Source organism: Aquarana catesbeiana, linkage group LG01 (genome assembly GCF_042186555.1).
Source record: "Aquarana catesbeiana isolate 2022-GZ linkage group LG01, ASM4218655v1, whole genome shotgun sequence".
Taxonomy (NCBI): Eukaryota; Metazoa; Chordata; class Amphibia; order Anura; family Ranidae; genus Aquarana; species Aquarana catesbeiana.
In genome coordinates, this window is record NC_133324.1 from 347844332 (window position 1) to 347863885 (window position 19554).

At 43.6% G+C, this 19554-nt stretch overlaps 1 protein-coding gene across 1 annotated transcript in view; it reads left to right on the forward strand.

Annotated features, from left to right (window-relative positions):
- Positions 1-19554, forward strand: part of LOC141118318 (uncharacterized) — a 711411-nt gene that overhangs the window by 664131 nt on the left and 27726 nt on the right. The window contains exons 6-7 of the mRNA XM_073610910.1: positions 11841-12408; positions 13679-15430. Coding sequence (XP_073467011.1) covers positions 11841-12408; positions 13679-15430 — 2320 coding nt within the window. The remainder of the gene's footprint in view (positions 1-11840; positions 12409-13678; positions 15431-19554) is intronic.

Sequence of the window (19554 nt, forward strand, 5' to 3'; positions counted from 1 at the left end):
TCCCCGCATCTATTACCTTTTGTACCACCACCCCGTCCCTTTAGAATGTAAGCTCTACGAGCAGGGTCCTCCTGTCCCTAATGTATTGAACTGTACTGTAATTGTGCTGTCCCCCTCTACATTGTAAAGCGCTGTATAAACTGTTGGCGCTATATAAATCGTTATTAATAATAATAATAATAATATGTGCACTATTTGATAGTTATCTATGCTAAAGGATGTTGTTTTCTGAGTTTTTGATCTTTCTCTGCCCACGTATCTGTAGGTAGGTTTAGTCTGGGCTCTTGTATACAGTTCAATGCACCCTCTCTTACAAGCAGTATCTTCATTTTACATTTTTAGGACTGGTAATTCTGGTTTGTCAGAAAAGCAACTGAGAACTTTGATGAAACACTTTTTGACTTTTACAGAGATAGTTTTGATAGCTGTATCTGCAGTAGTGTATAGTACTTTGGCTGTAGCTGGATCCAAAACCTGTTGGAGAGCTGCTAAAGATATGATTCTTACCTGTTGGGATTGTGCTGGACACATGACTGAGACCTTCCTGTTTATTGGAAAACAACAGGACACAGAACAGGAAATTATCTCATAACTATGTAGTTCCACTAGATCAGTACATTAACCACTTGCCATCTGCCCGTTGTACATAATGGACCCTGAAGCATCGATCAACACTTTTTTAAACATCAATTTTTTACCTTACTTGTGCATGCCCTTTAGCACGTGCATGAGCACTGCACTGTGAGCATATATATCCATTGGACACAGCAGATCATACAAAGAGAATACAGAGCCAATAAAATTGGCTCTGTATAACGTCATTACTGTAATCGATTACAGCATCACAAAATGTAAACAAAGGCTGTAGTTTGCAACTGGTTCTCACTTTTCTTTTGGATGTGAGAAGAAAGGGAGAGTTATTATGAAAGTGGTTGTGAAGGTAGAAGGTTTTCTACTGTACCTTACCGCATTTTATGAAGTAAGGTAAAAAAACCTTCTGCTTTTAGCTCCCCCGCAACCCCCCTAAATACATACCTTAGTTTGATCTCGATCCAGCAATGTGCACGAAAGCTGAAGCTCTCTCCCTCCTCCTTGGCTCAGATATAGCAACAAGAGCCATTGGCTCCTACTGCTGTCAATCACAGCTAGTAATGAGGAACAGGGGACAGGGCGGAGCCCCGCTCTGTGTGTCTTATGGACACACAGAGCAGGGCTTGGAAGTGAACACTCATGAGTGCCCCCAAGCATTGCTATGGGGGCACATCATGCGGGGAGGAGCAAGGAGCACCAATGGGGGACCCATGAAGAGGAGGATTGCGGCTGCTCTGTGCAAAACAATTGCACAGAGAGGGTAAGTATACCGTGTTTGTTATTTAAATAAAATAAAAAAACAAAGCTTTACAATCACTTCAATTATTAAAATAGTACTATGTATTGATAACTGTAACATATATGTATATATATATATATATATATATATATATATATATATATATATATATCAATTCTTCTTTTAACTTAAAGTGTTATTAAACTCACAACAGTAAAATCAGTCTGTATATGCAGTAAAAAAAAAATATGAAAAATTTGAAAACAGTCAGCGCACACAAAAATCAAGTAAGCGGAAAATGCAAGCTGTACACTATAGGTTAATCACAACACCTCAAATCACATGTAAAAAAAATTAGTGCAGCACAATATATGAGTCCATGACCAAGTATGAGAAAAGCAGAGAGTTCTCAGAAGTGGAAGGCAGGGACACCTTATTTTTTACATGTATATGTAGTAAAACATGCCTGTTATACTCACTGTGGAACCTAAGGGGTTATTACTCTACATTGTGTAAAAAGGCTGTTTGGTCCTGTCTTCTCTGTTCCTACCTTCTTCCACATTCCCCATTCCATCTCCTGATAGAACAGAGGCTAGGGGACAAATGCCACATGCTCAGTTTGGTGTGTATTGCTAGAGAGTTTTTTTTTTCTTGGGAGAGTGTATGTGATCAGCACAGGGCTAATCAGCACTGTCCAGACAGAGGATCAGGAGTCTTGCAACCTCAGAGGACAATCAGGGGAGAATGAAAACTCCTCCTACAAGCTATAACCAGACACTGATAGAAGTCACAAGTCATACTGCTGATCAGTGGCGGCCCGTCCAAAGGGGGCGCATGGGCGCCCCCCCCCCCCCCCCCCCCAGGCAGTCACAAAAAAATGTAAAAAAGTTTTTTTTTTAATTTAAAATGGCCCTTTAAAAAAAAATAGAAAAAAGGTCCTTATGTGTTCGGACGCCGGACACAGTGCACTAGGGGAAGCACCATGTCTATGCAATCACGAGATTGCAGACGAGGTGCTTCATTTTCAGGCTTTTGACCTGCCTTGCGGCGCAATCCATCGCGCCGAACAGCTTCCCCCTGGCGCCCGTAGTGTGTATCACTACGGCCGGGTGCTTTGATTGACATTCGATTTACAATGTCACTTTCGGTTTTCCCTGTGCCAGTGCGCCCGAGTGGAGGAAACATGAGGAGCGGACTCCTCCACCACTGCTGCTGCCTGCTGCCCACTGAAAGAGACACAGCAGGAGGAGAGGACACCACAGCCCAGTAAGTACCGGACCTTCTGCGGAGAACGGGGGGTGCTATAAGTGTGTCCCGAGCCTCATTAGTCCACAAGGGGGGCTGGGCACCTGCAGGAGAGGAGAGCCGCTGTTCTGCCTTGTGATTGGTGTTCAACCCCTGCAGAGCTGCTGGCTTTCTTCCTCCCAGCTGCTATGCAGGGGATCAATGCTACATATCTGCCCAGTGTTCTTTCAGTTAGAAAGCTGCCCCATGCTGGCTTTGTTCTCAAGCTGTGTCCTGATTTTGGAACAGCAGGGACAGCTGCAAAATCTCTCTCTGCTTTTTCCATAAACTGTTTACACTGCCTGTCGGGCCCTGAAACTCCTCCTCCCCTCCCCCTGTGATCGCAATGTAATCTCTTGGAGGAAAGATGGAGGTAAGAAGTTTCCTGCCTGCTTCTCCCTGAGTCCTGAGCTCTGCTGACCTCCACACTGTGCTCTGTGTGTCCTATAACCTGAAATGGCTGCATGTTGTAGTGCTACTGCTGGTAGAAGGTGAGTGGGGGGATGAAGCTTCAGAAAGGGGAGAATGTGCCAGGAGCCAGACTTGTACTGCAGGTAGACCCTGGCTACCACTGCAATGCTGGAGCTAGGGGCCAGTGAATACATCTCTCCCTCCACTTGAAAGACTTCTCTGCATCAGCCATTTCTATATGCCACCCCTGAGGCCCCATTTACACTTTGCATAGAAGGATTGCATGTTCCTGCTCACATTTTTTTTTAGCCTGTTTTTCACACATAGAACAGCCCATTCCCTTGAATGGACTGCCCTACGTTTGACAAACGCATCATAGAATGCTCTTTTGGGGCATGCAACTTTGCAAGTTTGCCACATGACAAAATGTAAGTCTGCTAAAGCCGCGTACACACGAGCGGAATGTCCGACAGAAAAAGTCAGACAGGAGCTTTTCATCGTATATTCCGATCGTGTGTATTCCCCATCTGACTTTTTTACGTCGAAAATTCTGACGGACCTAGAAATAGAACATGTTCTAAATTTTTCCGACGGAACCAATTCCTATCGTGAAAACTGCTCGTCAGTATGCTGTTCTGACGTACCAAAAACGACGCATGCTCTGAAGCAAGTACGAGACGGAAGCAATTGGCTACTGGCTATTGAACTTCCGTTTTCTAGTCCTGTACGTCACTGCATTCTGGACGGTCAGAATTTGGTGTGACCGTGTGTATGCAAGACAGCTTGAGCGGAATTCCGTCGGAACTCCGTCGGAAAAACCTTCAGAGTTTATTCCGATGGGAAAACTGGTTATGTGTACACGGCATAAGTGTTCTTGGGGTGCCATTAACAATTAATGGCACCACAAGTGCTATGTGAGTTTGCAGTGCATTTATAAAATGTACTGCAAAGCGTGCATTTCCTGTGCACTTTGTAACATATTTAGGAAATGCAAAATTTGAATGCGGCCTAAGGACTCTTTCACATGGGTGAATGAGCCATGAATTTACCGCCATCTCTGGCTGCGCACCCAAATCCTAAAAATACAGCCAGACAGGGCTTTATACATGCTGTGGCTGCAATGGTTTACTACACAGCTGCAGCATTTTTACCACAGGCTACAGAGTGTGGAAGGCAGCATCACCTATCAAACTCCCTGTCGAGTTCAATGGGGCCGCTCTGCAACTGCAAGCCAAACACTTGGCTCACAGTTGCATTGCAATCTCACAATGTAAAATTACCATTCAGCAAAATTAAAAAAGTATAACAAAAACCAGGGGGTGGCTGTAGCAAGGATATCATTTCTGGCATGGCTGCAAAACCACATTGTCATTTGATATTTTCAGGGGGGGGGGTGGTTTCCCTGTCAGGTAGACTGTACGGGGCCCTGTGATTTCTAACGGCAGCCCTGCCCGCAAGCCGGGGGGGGGGGGTTGGCTGGTGGTGGTGGGGGGGAATTGCTGTCAGTGTGTCCTGCAAGCCCAGAGCCAGTGTGCTGTGATCCGTGGGGGTGCTGTTATCGTGTCCTCCACCAGCGCGGGGGTGCTGACTGTGTGCTGCAAGATCAGTATATGTGATGCTGCTGATCTATATACCATATATGTGATGCTGCTGATCTATATACCCTTTATGTGATGCTGCTGATCTATATACCCTTTACGTGATGCTGCTGATCTATATACCCTTTATGTGATGCTGCTCATCTATATACCCTTTATGTGATGCAGCTCATCTATATACCCTGATCTGTGATGCTGAGCTGTGTACTCCTGACACTATATGGTTGGAAGCAAGTTGAATACAGGGGATAGAGTGGGTTGATTCTATAAGAGGTGGGGCTTAAAACTTCACCAGCCGCCACTGCAGCTGAGAAAAGGTATTTAGCAGTTTATATTTACTAAAATTATTGCATTTCCATGTTCTGTGTACTGTGGGAGACCAGATATAGTGAATGCAGGGTCCTGGGTCCTGGGTTTAGTAAAACTTTAAGTTTTTTAACCAAGATTTTTTTTTATTTTTTTATATATTTATTATGATTTTGATGTGTCTTGTTTCAGCCCTGGTGAATGGGATGAATGAGAATTGGTTGGCCATGAAAACACATGAGCTACAGTTTATCTTCCTGCTGTCCTATTTATACCAAAAAGAAATATTTTTTGGAATTTCAAGATGATGGCTGGCTTTCTTTTTTGTCGATTTCTCTTGGATTTCAACCCAAAATTTTGAATTTTCTTTCACTCTCACCCTTGGTGGTAAATTAAAAAGGACAAAAAGAAAGAGTAAATTTCCCTAATGGAGACACAGAAAGCAATAAAAACAGGTGTTCTAATCCCTCCCCATTCCATCCAAAGCTAAAAAAAAGATTTGCCTTTAGTAGTTATACTGACTTTTAAAACAATGTAATATAGTAGCACTGCTACCAAAAGAAAGTCACATTTACAAATGTTTAACATTTTTTCAAAAGTTATATATGGAAAACTTTAACAAGAGTTAAAAAAAAAAAAAAAAAACTGGTTGACACAAAACAAAAGCCAAATTGCAAAACCATCACTTTTTGAAAAACTAGCATGAAACTATAATCAAGTCAGGATATATTATTATGCCCCTTTCTACAATCATTGCAAGTGCACCAAACTAATGACAGAGAAAAACGAACTCCTGGCAGAGTCTACATAAACTATATTGAGTTTGGGAATGTTGTCTATGTACAGAAAATAGCTAAAGCTGTGGCACGAATGGCTGAACCTTTTACAATGGAAAATATAGAAAAAGATGTGCCATCATCACACTATAAGAGTAATCAAGGATCTTCATGAAATCAGGGCTGGATGACTCATGCAGGCAAGTCTGGTGCCTCCTCCTGGTTCTGGAAAGTTGGAGAATGTTCTGGAAACTGCAGGGCAGAGGCTAGGAGGGTTGTCCTGCATTTTCAGGAGAGCTTGGCCAATCCTCAAGCAGTGGGCCTGGCAGGGTGGTTGGGCCAGCCCTTAAGTAGGAATGAGTTATGCTGGTAGAGAAGTAGGATGGAAGATAGAGACGGAGTGCAGAGGGGGACTTTTGGTGGCCCTTGAGGCAAACCCCCTGGTTTCAGGCGTGGTGCTCTGCCTTGGGCTGGGGCTTAGATGCTGGCCTGGGAGGATCCTGACAACAGAAGCAGTTTGGAGGGAGTCTTTCCTAAGAAGCAGCAGGAGAAAGGAGGACAGTGTGAGTACTAGAGCACGATCAGAGACCTACAAGGGGAGAGACTGCCACATTTAGCAGGGCTCTCTGGAAGATAACGGTGTGCTTAAAACTTTGCTAACCTTGCCCTGGGAGATCTCTGGAGCAGTCAGGTAGACTGGTGAAGAGTCAGTCAGGTAGACTAGTAAAGAAGCAGTTAGGTGGGCTGGCATTTCCTGCAGTGGGTAGAGCTGGGAACAGAGATAGTTAGAGATACTCCAGGATGCAATTCACAACACTTTGTGCTTCTTTGTAAAGGGACTGAGAGTTCCATGTCGTTAAGGAGCTGTTGCATCATTTCCACTTAGAGACTGTCAGAGCCCAGGAGTTTTACATGAGGAAGTTGTCCCTGAGTTTTGTTGCTATCAAGTTGGGCATTATGCTGTTTACCTGGCTGTGTGGGAATAGGGAACCAAGTCATCTGCAACTCCTAGGGGGGTAGTACTACACATATATTAATCACTGGAATGTTTACTAGTGAGATGTTTATGTGGCTCTGCTGTTCAATGTAGTTACATTAAAGTTGCATGAAGTTGTTTCTTAACATAAAAGATAAAATAGATGTTTAAAAGGCCCCGTCCCCAGACATTTATTTTAACAAAAATATTTCCAAAAAATATATGCAAATTAACATTGTTTATATATGTTATTAACCTGTAAAGTCTACCCTGTTCAGGCAAACAAAAGCACTGGGACTGCGGCTGGATGCCACATCTTGGATGTAATGTCAGCAACCCCAGCAGACTCAGAGCTTTCACACACAAGTATCACCCTTCATTTCTCCCCTGGCTGCTACATAAAAGGTTACGTGGGGAGGTGAAAGGAGAGATGAAGGAGCTGGACCAGCACAGAGAGTAATCATACACCCCTGGAAAAGGAGTAGTGACGTGCAAGGAAGGGGAGGGGCTGTCCTAGAGCATTGACTTTTCCTGGAGTAGCCACATTCCCTAGCAAGTTCAAAGGCATTTTTAAGTGAATAAAATCACATTTATGGGAAAGGAAAAACACAGAAAGTAAGCATTTAAAGGGGTTGTAAACCCTCATGGTATTTAACCTTAATGCATTCTATGCATTAAGGTGAAAAACCTTCTGTCATGCAGCAGCCCCCCCAGACCCCCGTTTTACTTACCTGAACCCGGTCTTTATCGCCCGGGGACGAGCACACCAGCTCTAGCCGGTGTCTCGTGTCCTCATTGGATAGATTGATAGCACCGCAGCCATTGGCTCCCGCTTCTGTCAATAAAATCCAATGACGCAGGCATGGGGGGGGGGGGGCAGGGGCCGAGTCCTGCTGTCTGTGTCAAAAGACGCAGCAGCAGGACTCGGGAGCACGCCCGCACGAGTGTCCTGAAGGAGAACGCTTCTCCGACGGGGCACACGAGAAGAGGAGAGGCCATGAATGACGCTTAGGGACCCCACAAGAGGAGGATCGGGGCCACTCTGTGCAAAACCAACTGCACAGTGGAGGTAAGTACGACATGTTTTTTATTAAAAAAAAAGAACAAGGGTTTAGTAACCCTTTAAAATGCTTATTTTTTTTGTTCTTTTACTTTATTTCTTGTTTTTTTTTCTTTTTTAAGTTTTTTTAAAACTGCACTCCCAGTATGATAAAGGAGAAATGTGGCACCCTTAGGTAAAGCAACAAAGCAACATAGCATGCATGCATTTCTGAGCAGAAGTGAGACGAGACAGCAATTGGGGAAGTATGTATATGATATGTGGTATTCTGGTGGTATTCTGGGGGGTTGCACAAATTTGGGAACCGTTGTACCTTAGGTGTTACAAAAATCCAGACTAGACGTGGGTTACCACATAAACCACAAGTCTTACTAAATTAAAATCACAGCCTGTACACTCTACACATCACCTACCAGAATCCCCAATTAGAGACTTGTCTGCTAACCTGACTTTCATCAATGTCATTGCATGACAACCTTCGAAGCAGGTCAGACAAGTGAATAAGAGATATATAATGCGGATGGAGAGAAAGCAGGAGGTAAGAACATACATCGAACAGGTGAAGTGAAATATGGAATTATCATATAATTGGTTTCACGTAATCCCTTTTTGTATGTAGAAATTGATTTAACATTGACTTCTCATATATTTATATTATACAGTACCTAATTTAGATTTACATTTTTCTATTGTATAAATAGAAGTGAAGGTTAATTACATGCGTTCTTATGATTTTTAAGAACTCCCTTCAAATGATCTCTTGGCAATTACAGTTATGAATACAAAAAAAAAGGTATGACTATGTATACTATTTAAAACAATTTGTATTGAAGCGTATTGTTGTGTATTTTCATATGCCTTTTTAGCTGTAGGATTGCAGCTTTGTTATATATTTTGCAGTAATAACATTTACACACATGATAACCCTAACTATTGTTTGCAAGCTATATAATAAATCCAATCCAATTTTAATTTAATTTTTTTTCCTTTTATTGGTAGAACTAGATGGGATTGTGTCTTTTTTCAATCAGACTAACTATGTAACTATGTAGCATGCTCATTTCTTTGATAAAGCTTCAGTAAAATAATAACAGTCATAGGTAATATTCTTAAGTCACAGATCTGGGAAGTCATGATTTTTTGGGGAAAGTTCTAAAGCACCAGCGTAGTGGAACAGTGTAATGAATGATGATGTAAGTATGAGGGATACAATTCTGAATAGCTGTGGTTACTGTTTAGCTTCAGAATTACAAAGGGATAAAGCTCTGGGACGTTGCAATAAATATGTTGATAAGAAGTATTAATAAGTCTTAAAACATGGGAAAGTGGTGATGACTATTTAGCTAAGAAAAAAATTCTAATGAAAGATGAAACTCTATGGGGTTCATTTCCTTTGCAATGTGCATCTTTCCTTGAAAAGTGAACAGCCTATTTGCCATTAGTAAATCAACCCCTGTGATTCTTAGATAACCACACAGCTACAAAGCGTTAGCAAGGGAAAGTGCTTTGAAAATGTATAATCATAATTTAACCGAAGAACAGTAAGAGCTAACTTTTTTGATGGCTATGTTGATCATATAGCCGAAGAGTTCTACTAAGGGATAAAAAGAAGTAAAAGAAATAACACTGTGAGGAATATGCAGCTTCAAACGTTTAATAAGCTCTAAATAGTTGGAATGATCCTTAAGCTGAAATGGTCTATGTAGTATAATGCTCTGGAAAAAAAATATTAAATTGTAGATGGATTCTGTGATAATTTTGCAGCTGCCAATGTCTAATGAGGAAAACAATCCTGAACAGTTATTAGCACTATCAAACTGAGAGTTAAAGTGAGGATAATGTCATAAAAAGCTAAAGAGCGCTGAAAAGGCATACTAAATGCTGCAATGAATATGAAGCTGAAGAAAAAAACTCTAGATGTTGTAATTGTTAAATACAGCTGTACAGCTCTAAAGATAGATAAAGCTCTACACAGCTGTAATGATTATTAAGCCGAAGAGATCTAGCAAGAGATCGCAATGTGGATTATGCAGCTGGCCAACTTACACCTCATATATTATACAATATATCTATATATACTTCCGGGGCTACAGCTTTACAGAACACTAACGGGGCTACAGCTATACAGAGCACTATGGGGGCTACAGCTTTACAGAACACTACCGGGGCTACAGAGTTTTTACAGAACACTACTGGGGCTACAGCTTTACAGGCGCTATGGGGGATACAGCTTTACAGAGCATTACCGGGACTACAGTTTTACAGAGCACTGCTGGGGCTACAACTTTACAGAACACTACCGAGGCCACAGCTTTATCGAACACTAATTGGGCTATATATGGAGCTTTATAAAACACTACCAGGGCTACAGCTTTACAGAGCACTATGGGGGCTACAGTTTTATAGAGCACTACTGGGTCTCCAGCTTTTTAGAGCACTACAGGGGCTACAGCTTTACAGAGCCCTACCGGGGCTACAGCTTTACAGAGCACTGCCGGAGCTACAGCTTTACAAAACACTACCGGGCTACAGCCTTACAGGGGCTAAAGCTTTACAGAGCACTATAGGGGCTACAGTTTTACAGAGCACTACCAGGTCTCCAGCTTTACAGAGCCCTACCGGGGCTACAGCTTTACAGAGCACACATGGGGCTACAGCTTTACAGAACACTACAGAGGCCACAGATTTATGGAACACCGCCTTACAGAGAACTACATTGGCCACAGCTTTTCAGAGCCCTACAGGTGATGCAGCTTTACAGAACACTACAGGAGCTCCAGCTTTACAAAGCACTACAGGTGCCACAGCCTTACAGAGCACTAGCAGAGGTACAGCTTCAAAAAACACTATGGGGCTACAGTTTTACAGAACACTTCAGGGGCTACAGCTTTACAGAACACTACAGGGATCATAGCTTTACAGAGCATTACAGGTGCCACAGTCAAAGCACTACAGGGGCCACAGGTTTACAGAGAAGTGCAGGTGCCACAGCCTTTCAGAGCACTACAGGGGCCACAGATTTACAGAACATTACAGTGGCCACAGCTTTACAGAACACTTCCGGAGCTACAGCTTTACAGAATACTAACGGGGCTACAGCTTTACAGAGCTCTACCGGGGCTACAGCTTTACAGAACACTAATGGGGCTACAGCTTTACAGAATACTAATGGGGCTACAGCTTTACAGAGCTCTACTGGGGCTACACCTTTACAGGGGCTACAGCTTTGCAGAGCACTATGGTGGCTACAGCTTTACAGAGCACTACTGGGTTTACAGCTTTATAGAGCTCTATCGAGGCTACAGCTTTACAGAGCACTACTGGGGCTACAGATTTACAGAGTACTACGGGGGCTACAGCTTTACAGAGCACTACCGGGACTACAGATTTACAGAGTACTACGGGGGCTACAGCTTTACAGAGCACTACCGGGTCTCCAGCTTTACAGAGCACTACCGGGGCTAAAGATTTACAGAGCACTACCGGGGCAACAGCTTTACAGAGCACTACTGGGGCTACAACTTTACAGAGCACTACCGGGGCTACAGCTTTACAGAGCACCACCTTACAGAGCACTACAGGTGCCACAGCCTTACAGAACACTACTGGAGCTACAGCTTTACAAAGCACTACAGGTGCCACAGCCTTACAGAGCACTACAAGGGGTACAGTTTTACAGAACACTTTAGTAGCTACAGCTTTACAGAACACTACAGCTACCATAGCATAACAGAGCATTACAGGTGCCACAGCCAAAGCACTACAGGGGCCACAGGTTTACAGAGCAGTGCAGGTGCCACAGCCTTTCAGAGCACTACAGGGGCCACAGATTTACAGAGCACTACATGGGCTACAACTTTACAGAACACTACAGGGGCCATAGCTTTACAGAACGCTACAGGGGCCACAGCTTTGCAGAACACTTCCGGAGCTACAGCTTTACAGAATACTAACGGGGCTACAGCTTTACAGAGCTCTACCGGGGCTACAGCTTTACAGAGCTCTACCGGGCCTACAGCTTTACAGAACACTAACGGGGCTACAGCTTTACAGAATACTAATGGGACTATAGCTTTACAGAGCTCTACTGGGGCTACAGCTTTACAGGGGCTACAGCTTTTCAGAGCACTATGGTGGCTACAGCTTTACAGAGCACTACCAGGGCTACAGCTTTACAGAGCACTACTGGGGCTACAGCTTTATAGAGCTCTACGGAGGCTACAGCTTTGCAGAGCATTACAGGGGCTACAGATTTACAGAGCACTATGGGGGCTGCAGCTTTAGAGAGCACTACCGGGTTTCCGGCTTTACAGAGTACTACGGGGGCTACAGCTTTACAGAGCACTACCGGGGCTACAGATTTACAGAGCACTACTGGGGCTACAGCGTTACAGAACACTACAGGGGCCACAGCTTTACTGAACACTTCTGGCGCCACAGCTTTACAGAGCACTACCGGGTCTCCAACTTTACAGAGCACTACCGAGGCTATAGCCTTACAAAGCACTACACTGGCAACAGCACTACTGGTACTACAGCTTTACAGAGCACTACCAAGGCTACAGCCTTACAGAGCACTACATGTGCCAAAGCCTTACAGAACACTACTGGAGCTACAGCTTTACAGAGCACTACCAAGGCTACAGCCTTACAGAGCACTATGAGGGGTACAGCTTAACGGAACACTACGGGGCTCTAGTTTTACAGAGCATTACAGGTGCCAAAGCACTACAGGGGCCACAGGTTTACAGAGCAGTGCAGGTGCCACAGCCTTTCAGAGCACTACAGGGACTACAGCTTTATGGAGCACTACAGGGGAGTCAGCTTTACAGAACACTACAGGGGCCACAGCTTTACAGAACACTACAAGGGCCACAGCTTGACAGAGCACTTCTGGTGCCAGAGTTTTACAGAGCACTACCAGGGTCACAGCCTTACAGAGCACTACCGGGGCTACAATTTTATAGAACACTACAGGGGCCACAGTTTTACAGAGCAAGTCTGGTGCTACAGCTTTAACGAGCACTACCGGGGCCACAGCCTTACAGAGCACTACCGGGGCTACAATTTTATAGAACACTACAGGGGCCACAGCTTTACAGAGCAAGTCTGGTGTTACAGCTTTACAGAGCACTACCGGGGCCACACATTTACAGAGCACTACAGATGCCACAGCCTTACAGTACACTGCGGGGGCTATAGCTATACAGAGCACTACAGGGGCTACAGCTATAGAGAGCACTACAGGGGCTACAGCTTTATAGAGCGCTACAGGGGCTACAGTTTGCAGAAACATACAGAGGCTGCAGCATTACAGCGAACTACAGGGGCCACAGCTTTACAGAGCACTACAGGGGCTACAGCTTTACAGAGCACTACAGGGGCCACAGCTTTACAGAGCACTACAGGGGCTACAGCTTTACAGAGCACTACAGGGGCCACAGCTTTACAGAGAACTACAGGGGCTACAGCTTTCCAGAGCACTACAGGGACTGCATCTATACAGAGAACTACAGGGATTGCAGCTATACAGAGCACTACAGGGACTGCAGCTATACAGAGCACTACATGGACTGCAGATATACAGAGCACTACAGGAACTACAGATATACAGAGCACTACAGGAACTACAGCTCTACAGAGTAGCACAGGGACTACAGCTATACAGAGCAGTACAGAGACTACAACTATACAGAGTAGTACAGGAATTACAGCTATACAGAGCAGTACAGGGACTACAGCTATACAGAGCACTACAGGGATTATAACTATACAGAGCAGTCAGGGACTACGGCCATACAGAGCACTACAGGGACTACAGCTATACAGAGCAGTACAGAGACTACAACTATACAGAGTAGTACAGGAATTACAGCTATACAGAGCAGTACAGGGACTACAGCTATACAGAGCACTACAGGGATTATAACTATACAGAGCAGTCAGGGACTACGGCCATACAGAGCACTACAGGGACTACAGCTACACAGAGCAATACAGACACTACAGCTATACAGAGCAGTACAGGGACTACAGCTATACAGAGCACTACAGGGACTACGGCTACAAAGACCAGTACAGGGACTACAGCTATACAGAGCACTACAGGGACTACGGCTACAAAGACCAGTACAGGGACTACAGTCATACAGAGCACTACAGGGACTACAGCTATACAGAACAGTACAGGGAATATGGCCATACAGAGCACTACAGGGACTACAGCTATACAGGGCAGTACAGGGACTACGGCCATAAAGAGCACTACAGAGACTACGGCTATACAGAGCAGTACAGGGACTTTGGCTATACAGAGAACTACAGGGATCACAGCTATACAGAGCAGTACAGGGACTACAGCTATACAGAGCAGTACAGGGACTACAGCTATACAGAGCAGTACAGGGGCTACAGCTATACAGAGCACTACAGGGACTGCAGATATACAGAGCACTACAGGAACTGCAGATATACAGAGCACTACAGGGACTACAGCTATACAGAGCAGTACAGAGACTACAACTATACAGAGTAGTACAGGGACTACAGCTATACAGAGCACTACAGGGACTGCAGATATACAGAGCACTACAGGGACTACAGCTATACAGAGTAGTACAGGGACTACAGCTATACAGAGCAGTACAGAGACTACAACTATACAGAGTAGTACAGGGACTACAGATATACAGAGCAGTATAGGGACTACAGCTATACAGAGCAGTACAGGGACTACAGCTATACAGAGCACTACAGGGACTACAACTATACAGAGCAGTCAGGGACTACGGCCATACAGAGCACTACAGGGACTACAGCTATACAGAGCAATACAGAGACTACAGCTATACAGAGCAGTACAGGGACTACAGCTATACAGAGCACTACAGGGACTACGGCTACAAAGACCAGTACAGGGACTACAGCTATACAGAGCACTACAGGGACTACGGCTACAAAGACCAGTACAGGGACTAGTCATACAGAGCACTACAGGGACTACAGCTATACAGAGCAGTACAGGGAGTATGGCCATACAGAGCACTACAGGGACTACAGCTATACAGGGCAGTACAGGGACTATGGCCATAAAGAGCACTACAGGGACTACAGCTAAACAGAGCAGTACAGGGACTTTGGCTATACAGAGCACTACAGGGATCACAGCTATACAGAGCAGTACAGGGACTATGGCCATACAGAGCACTTCAGGGACTACAGTTATACAGAGCACTACAGGGACTGAAGCTATACAGAGCACTACAGGGACTACAGCTGTACAGAGCAGTACAGGGACTATGGCTATACAAAGCAGTACAGGGACTATGGCCATACAGAGCACTGCAGGGACTACAGCTATACAGAGCAGTACAGGGACTATGGCCATACAGAGCACTTCAGGGACTACAGTTATGCAGAGCACTACAGCGGCTACAGCTTTACAGAGCACTACAGGGGCCAAAGCTATACAGAGCAGTACAGGGACTATGGCCATACAGAGCACTTCAGGGACTACAGTTATGCAGAGCACTACAGGGGCTACAGCTTTACAGAGCACTACAGGGGCCAAAGCTATACAGAGCAGTATAGGGACTACAGCTATACAGAGTAATACAGGGACTACAGCTATACAGAGCACTACAGAGATTGCAACTATACAAAGCACTACAGGGACTGCAGATATACAGAGTACTACAGGGACTACAGCTATACAGAGCACTACAGGGACTGCAGCTATACAGGGACTGCAGCTATACAGAGCAGTATAGGGACTACAGCTATACAGAGCAGTACAGGGACTATGGCCATACAGAGCACTACAGGGACTATGGCCATACAGAGCACTACAGGGACTACAGCTATACAGAGCAGTACAGGGAATCTAGCTATACAGAGCACTAACGGGGCTATAGCTTTACAGCAACTGTAGCCGCTGTAGTTCTCTGTAAAGCTGTAGCCATTGTACATGTTTCTACAGCTGTAGCTCATTTAGCTCTCTGTAAAACTGTAGCTCCTGAAGCAGTCTGTAAAACCTATAAAACCACAGCAACCAAACCCTTTAAGTCTAGTACACACGGGCCGAAAGTTGGCCCGGCATCGGCCGGTTGAATAGATACTGGACGACAGTCAGCCCATGTGTATGGCAGCTGAACGGAAGGTTCAGAACTGAAACAGGTTCCCGATCAGCACTCTGGAGAGCGCTGACTGAAGTGTTCTGGTGGGGGGACCGTTCCCCTGTCAGAACACAATAGCACAGCAGGGGAGATCGCTGTACCAACATCGGTTAGGACAGTGGCTCCGACCTGAGCCGTCAGTTTTTTCCGTTCAACCCAGTGGTGTGTACTAGTGGTATGTACGAGGCTTTAAAGCTGAAGCTTTTTGTATCACTGTTTGTCTCAGTAAAGCTGTGGCCCCTGTAGCTCTCTGATTGTCTGTACTTCTAAAACAGTAGCTGCTGTTGTTTTCTTCTAAGCTATAGCTTAAAACATATAAAACATATAGCTCTGTAACACTGTAGCCACTGTACTTCTTTGTAAACATATAGCCCTTGTAGCTTTTTCTAAAGCTGTTGCCCCCATGGCTCTGTAGCTCTTTGTAAAGCCATGGACTTGTTAGATCCTTGTAAACCTGTAGCCTCTTGTAGTGCTCTGTAAAACTGTAGCCCCTGTACTTTTTTTTTTTAAAATGATAATGCATGTAGCTCCCTATAAAGCTATAGTATCTGTAGACCCTGTAAAGGCAATGCTCCTACAACTCTCCATAAATCTGCAGCTCCTTTAGCACTCTGTAAAGTTTTAGCTTTCTATAGTATCTGTAGCCCCTGTAAAGGCAATACTCCTACAACTCCCCATAAATTTGCAGCCCCTGTAGCACTCTGTAAAGTTTTAGCTTTCTATAAAGCTGTAGCCCCTGTAAAGGCAATGCTCCTACAACTCTCCATAAATCTGCAGCCCTTGTAGCTCTCTGTAAAGCTTTAGCTTTCTATAAATCTGTAGCCCATGTAGAGCTCTCCATAACACTGTATTCTCTGAAGCTTCCTTTAGAGCTCCTGTAGTCTTTTGTAAAGCTGTGGCCGCTGTAGCTCTATGGAAATATGACCCTTGTAGCTGTTGGTAAAGCTGTGGCTCTCTATTCTCTACACAGCTATAGTCACTGTAAAGATGGAGCTCTTTTAGCACTCTGAACAGCTGTAGCCCCTGTAGCTCTTTGTAAAGTTGGTGTCCCTGTAGCCCTTTTCAAATTTCTAGACCCCCTGGGGTTGGTTTACTAAACGCAAATAGGCTATTCACTTTGCAAGAGAGTTTTCCCTTTAGCTTAGTGAATGTAGAAAAAAATTCACTTTGTTAAGAATACCCAATCAGGTGCCAGGAAAATAACATTTTAAAAAATATTTTTTTTTCTTACATTTGATTGGATGGTGAATGTCAGCAGAGCTTCACTGCATTCACTAAGCTAAGGAAAAATTCCCTTAAAAAAGTGAACAGCCTATTTGCCTTTAGTAAACCAACCTTTCTGTCTCTGTAAATCCATTGCCCTTGTAACTCTAAGCTAATGCCCTTGATGCTCTTAGTAAAGATGTAGCCAAATATTCAAATGTGGTTAATAAGGAAAACAAAAATTAGGGAGCCACAGTAACAGCTTTACGTAGTGATCTTTAGTTGATACGTGTATTTTGGCAAGCTGTATGAGCCATCATATAGGTGGTACTATCTATAAGCCCTGAAAAGCCCTAGCAATGATGTATTGGGGCTCATACCAGCAAGAAATACTGATTTGGAGTTTATGCATTATTGGAAGGCTCTATTTGAAGGACATGACAATAAGAATCCATGGAACCCATATAAACTATATAGATCTATGAAACAACATCAAATTTATTGCAGCTGGTGAAGTGTTATTGGATATATGGCTTGTCCAAATCTTGATGGATTACATTGTGTATTGTTGTAATGTAGTAGTTAGGCATCTAGTCTGTCCTAGAGTTTATTTCTGCTGAGCCCACTGCCACCTATGTAACTGCCAGGACCTGCTGTGTGTTTGACAGCTGAGGTCCTGACCTATGTATTAGAGGTGCTATTAACAACTATTTGTGGATAAGGAGTGAGTACAGCGCTGCTCCGATGATGTTAAAAGGGGTAATTACACAGTAAGCAGCTAACACGCCTCTAAGACACAGAAGTAAAAAATCAACAAATGTAAATAAAGTGTAGCGCTATGTGTAAAGACAAAGACATAAGAATTGAATTCAAGCTATCTTGCGATAGCCAGAAGAAAAACAAAAAATATTACAAAAAATTGGATAACATGTGACCTGAAAAGAAATAGCATATAAAGCATAATAACAATACACCTGTGAATAGTGAAAAACCAAACCAAAAAAATATATGTATATATAAAAATTAGCCGTGAATAAAGTCCATATATGTTAATAGGATATGTTCTTGAAAAAAATCAAAAACCACCACCAACAGTCTCTGAGGATTAGCTGATGAAAACAACAACGGAGTATCACTGATGGATGAAACAATAAAGCACCAAATCCAATGTGACATCTAAGTGTGTGCCAAAGCCATCACCATAGCATCTGAGGAGGCTTACCAGAAGTAGAGGACTTGAAAAAGACTTACGTCTTACAAGTCACAAAAAGCTTGTATAGCCGCTAAGGCTAGCAGGATAAACATCGGGTATCCGCAACTTCAATTAGGGAGGAAGGGGGGTCTGTCAGCAGCCTCAATCGTCCCGACGTGTAAGCAGGCCAACCGGATGTTTATTTGGAACCATGAGAGAAGGAAGACTCACATGGCATGATATCGTTTATAAAAAGCATACATTTATTAAAGTAATAAAAGAGGGAACACTCACATGGTATAAAGATATAACAGCTTAAATGGTATCAGAAGCGGTGATCATAAGGGGTCCCTCTTTTATTACTTTAATAAATGTATGCTTTTTATAAACGATATCATGCCATGTGAGTCTTCCTTCTCTCATGGTTCCAAATAAACATCCGGTTTGCCTGCTTACACGTCGGGACGATTGAGGCTGCTGACAGACCCCCCTTCCTCCCTAATTGAAGTTGCGGATACCCGATGTTTATCCTGCTAGCCTTGGCGGCTATACAAGCTTTTTGTGACTTGTAAGACGTAAGTCTTTTTCAAGTCCTCTACTTCTGGTAAGCCTCCTCAGATGCTATGGTGATGGCTTTGGCACACACTTAGATGTCACATTGGATTTGGTGCTTTATTGTTTCATCCATCAGTGATACTCCGTTGTTGTTTTCATCAGCTAATCCTCAGAGACTGTTGGTGGTGGTTTTTGATTTTTTTCAAGAACATATCCTATTAACATATATGGACTTTATTCACGGCTAATTTTTATATATACATATATTTTTTTGGTTTGGTTTTTCACTATTCACAGGTGTATTGTTATTATGCTTTATATGCTATTTCTTTTCAGGTCACATGTTATCCAATTTTTTGTAATATTTTTTGTTTTTCTTCTGGCTATCGCAAGATAGCTTGAATTCAATTCTTATGTCTTTGTCTTTACACATAGCGCTACACTTTATTTACATTTATTAACAACTATTTGCATGCCGATTAGTAGGAATAGATGTGTCTTCAGTGTATATGTAAGCAAACACTGATGCATTGTAGATAGTTGCAGTTCTCTGATCAACTAATTGCAATGGGGTTGATTTACTAAAACCAGAGAGTGCAAAATCTGGTGCAGCTCTGAATAGAAACCAACCAGCCTCTAGGTTTTATTGTCAAACTTAATTGAACAAGCTGAAGTTAGAAGAAGCTGAT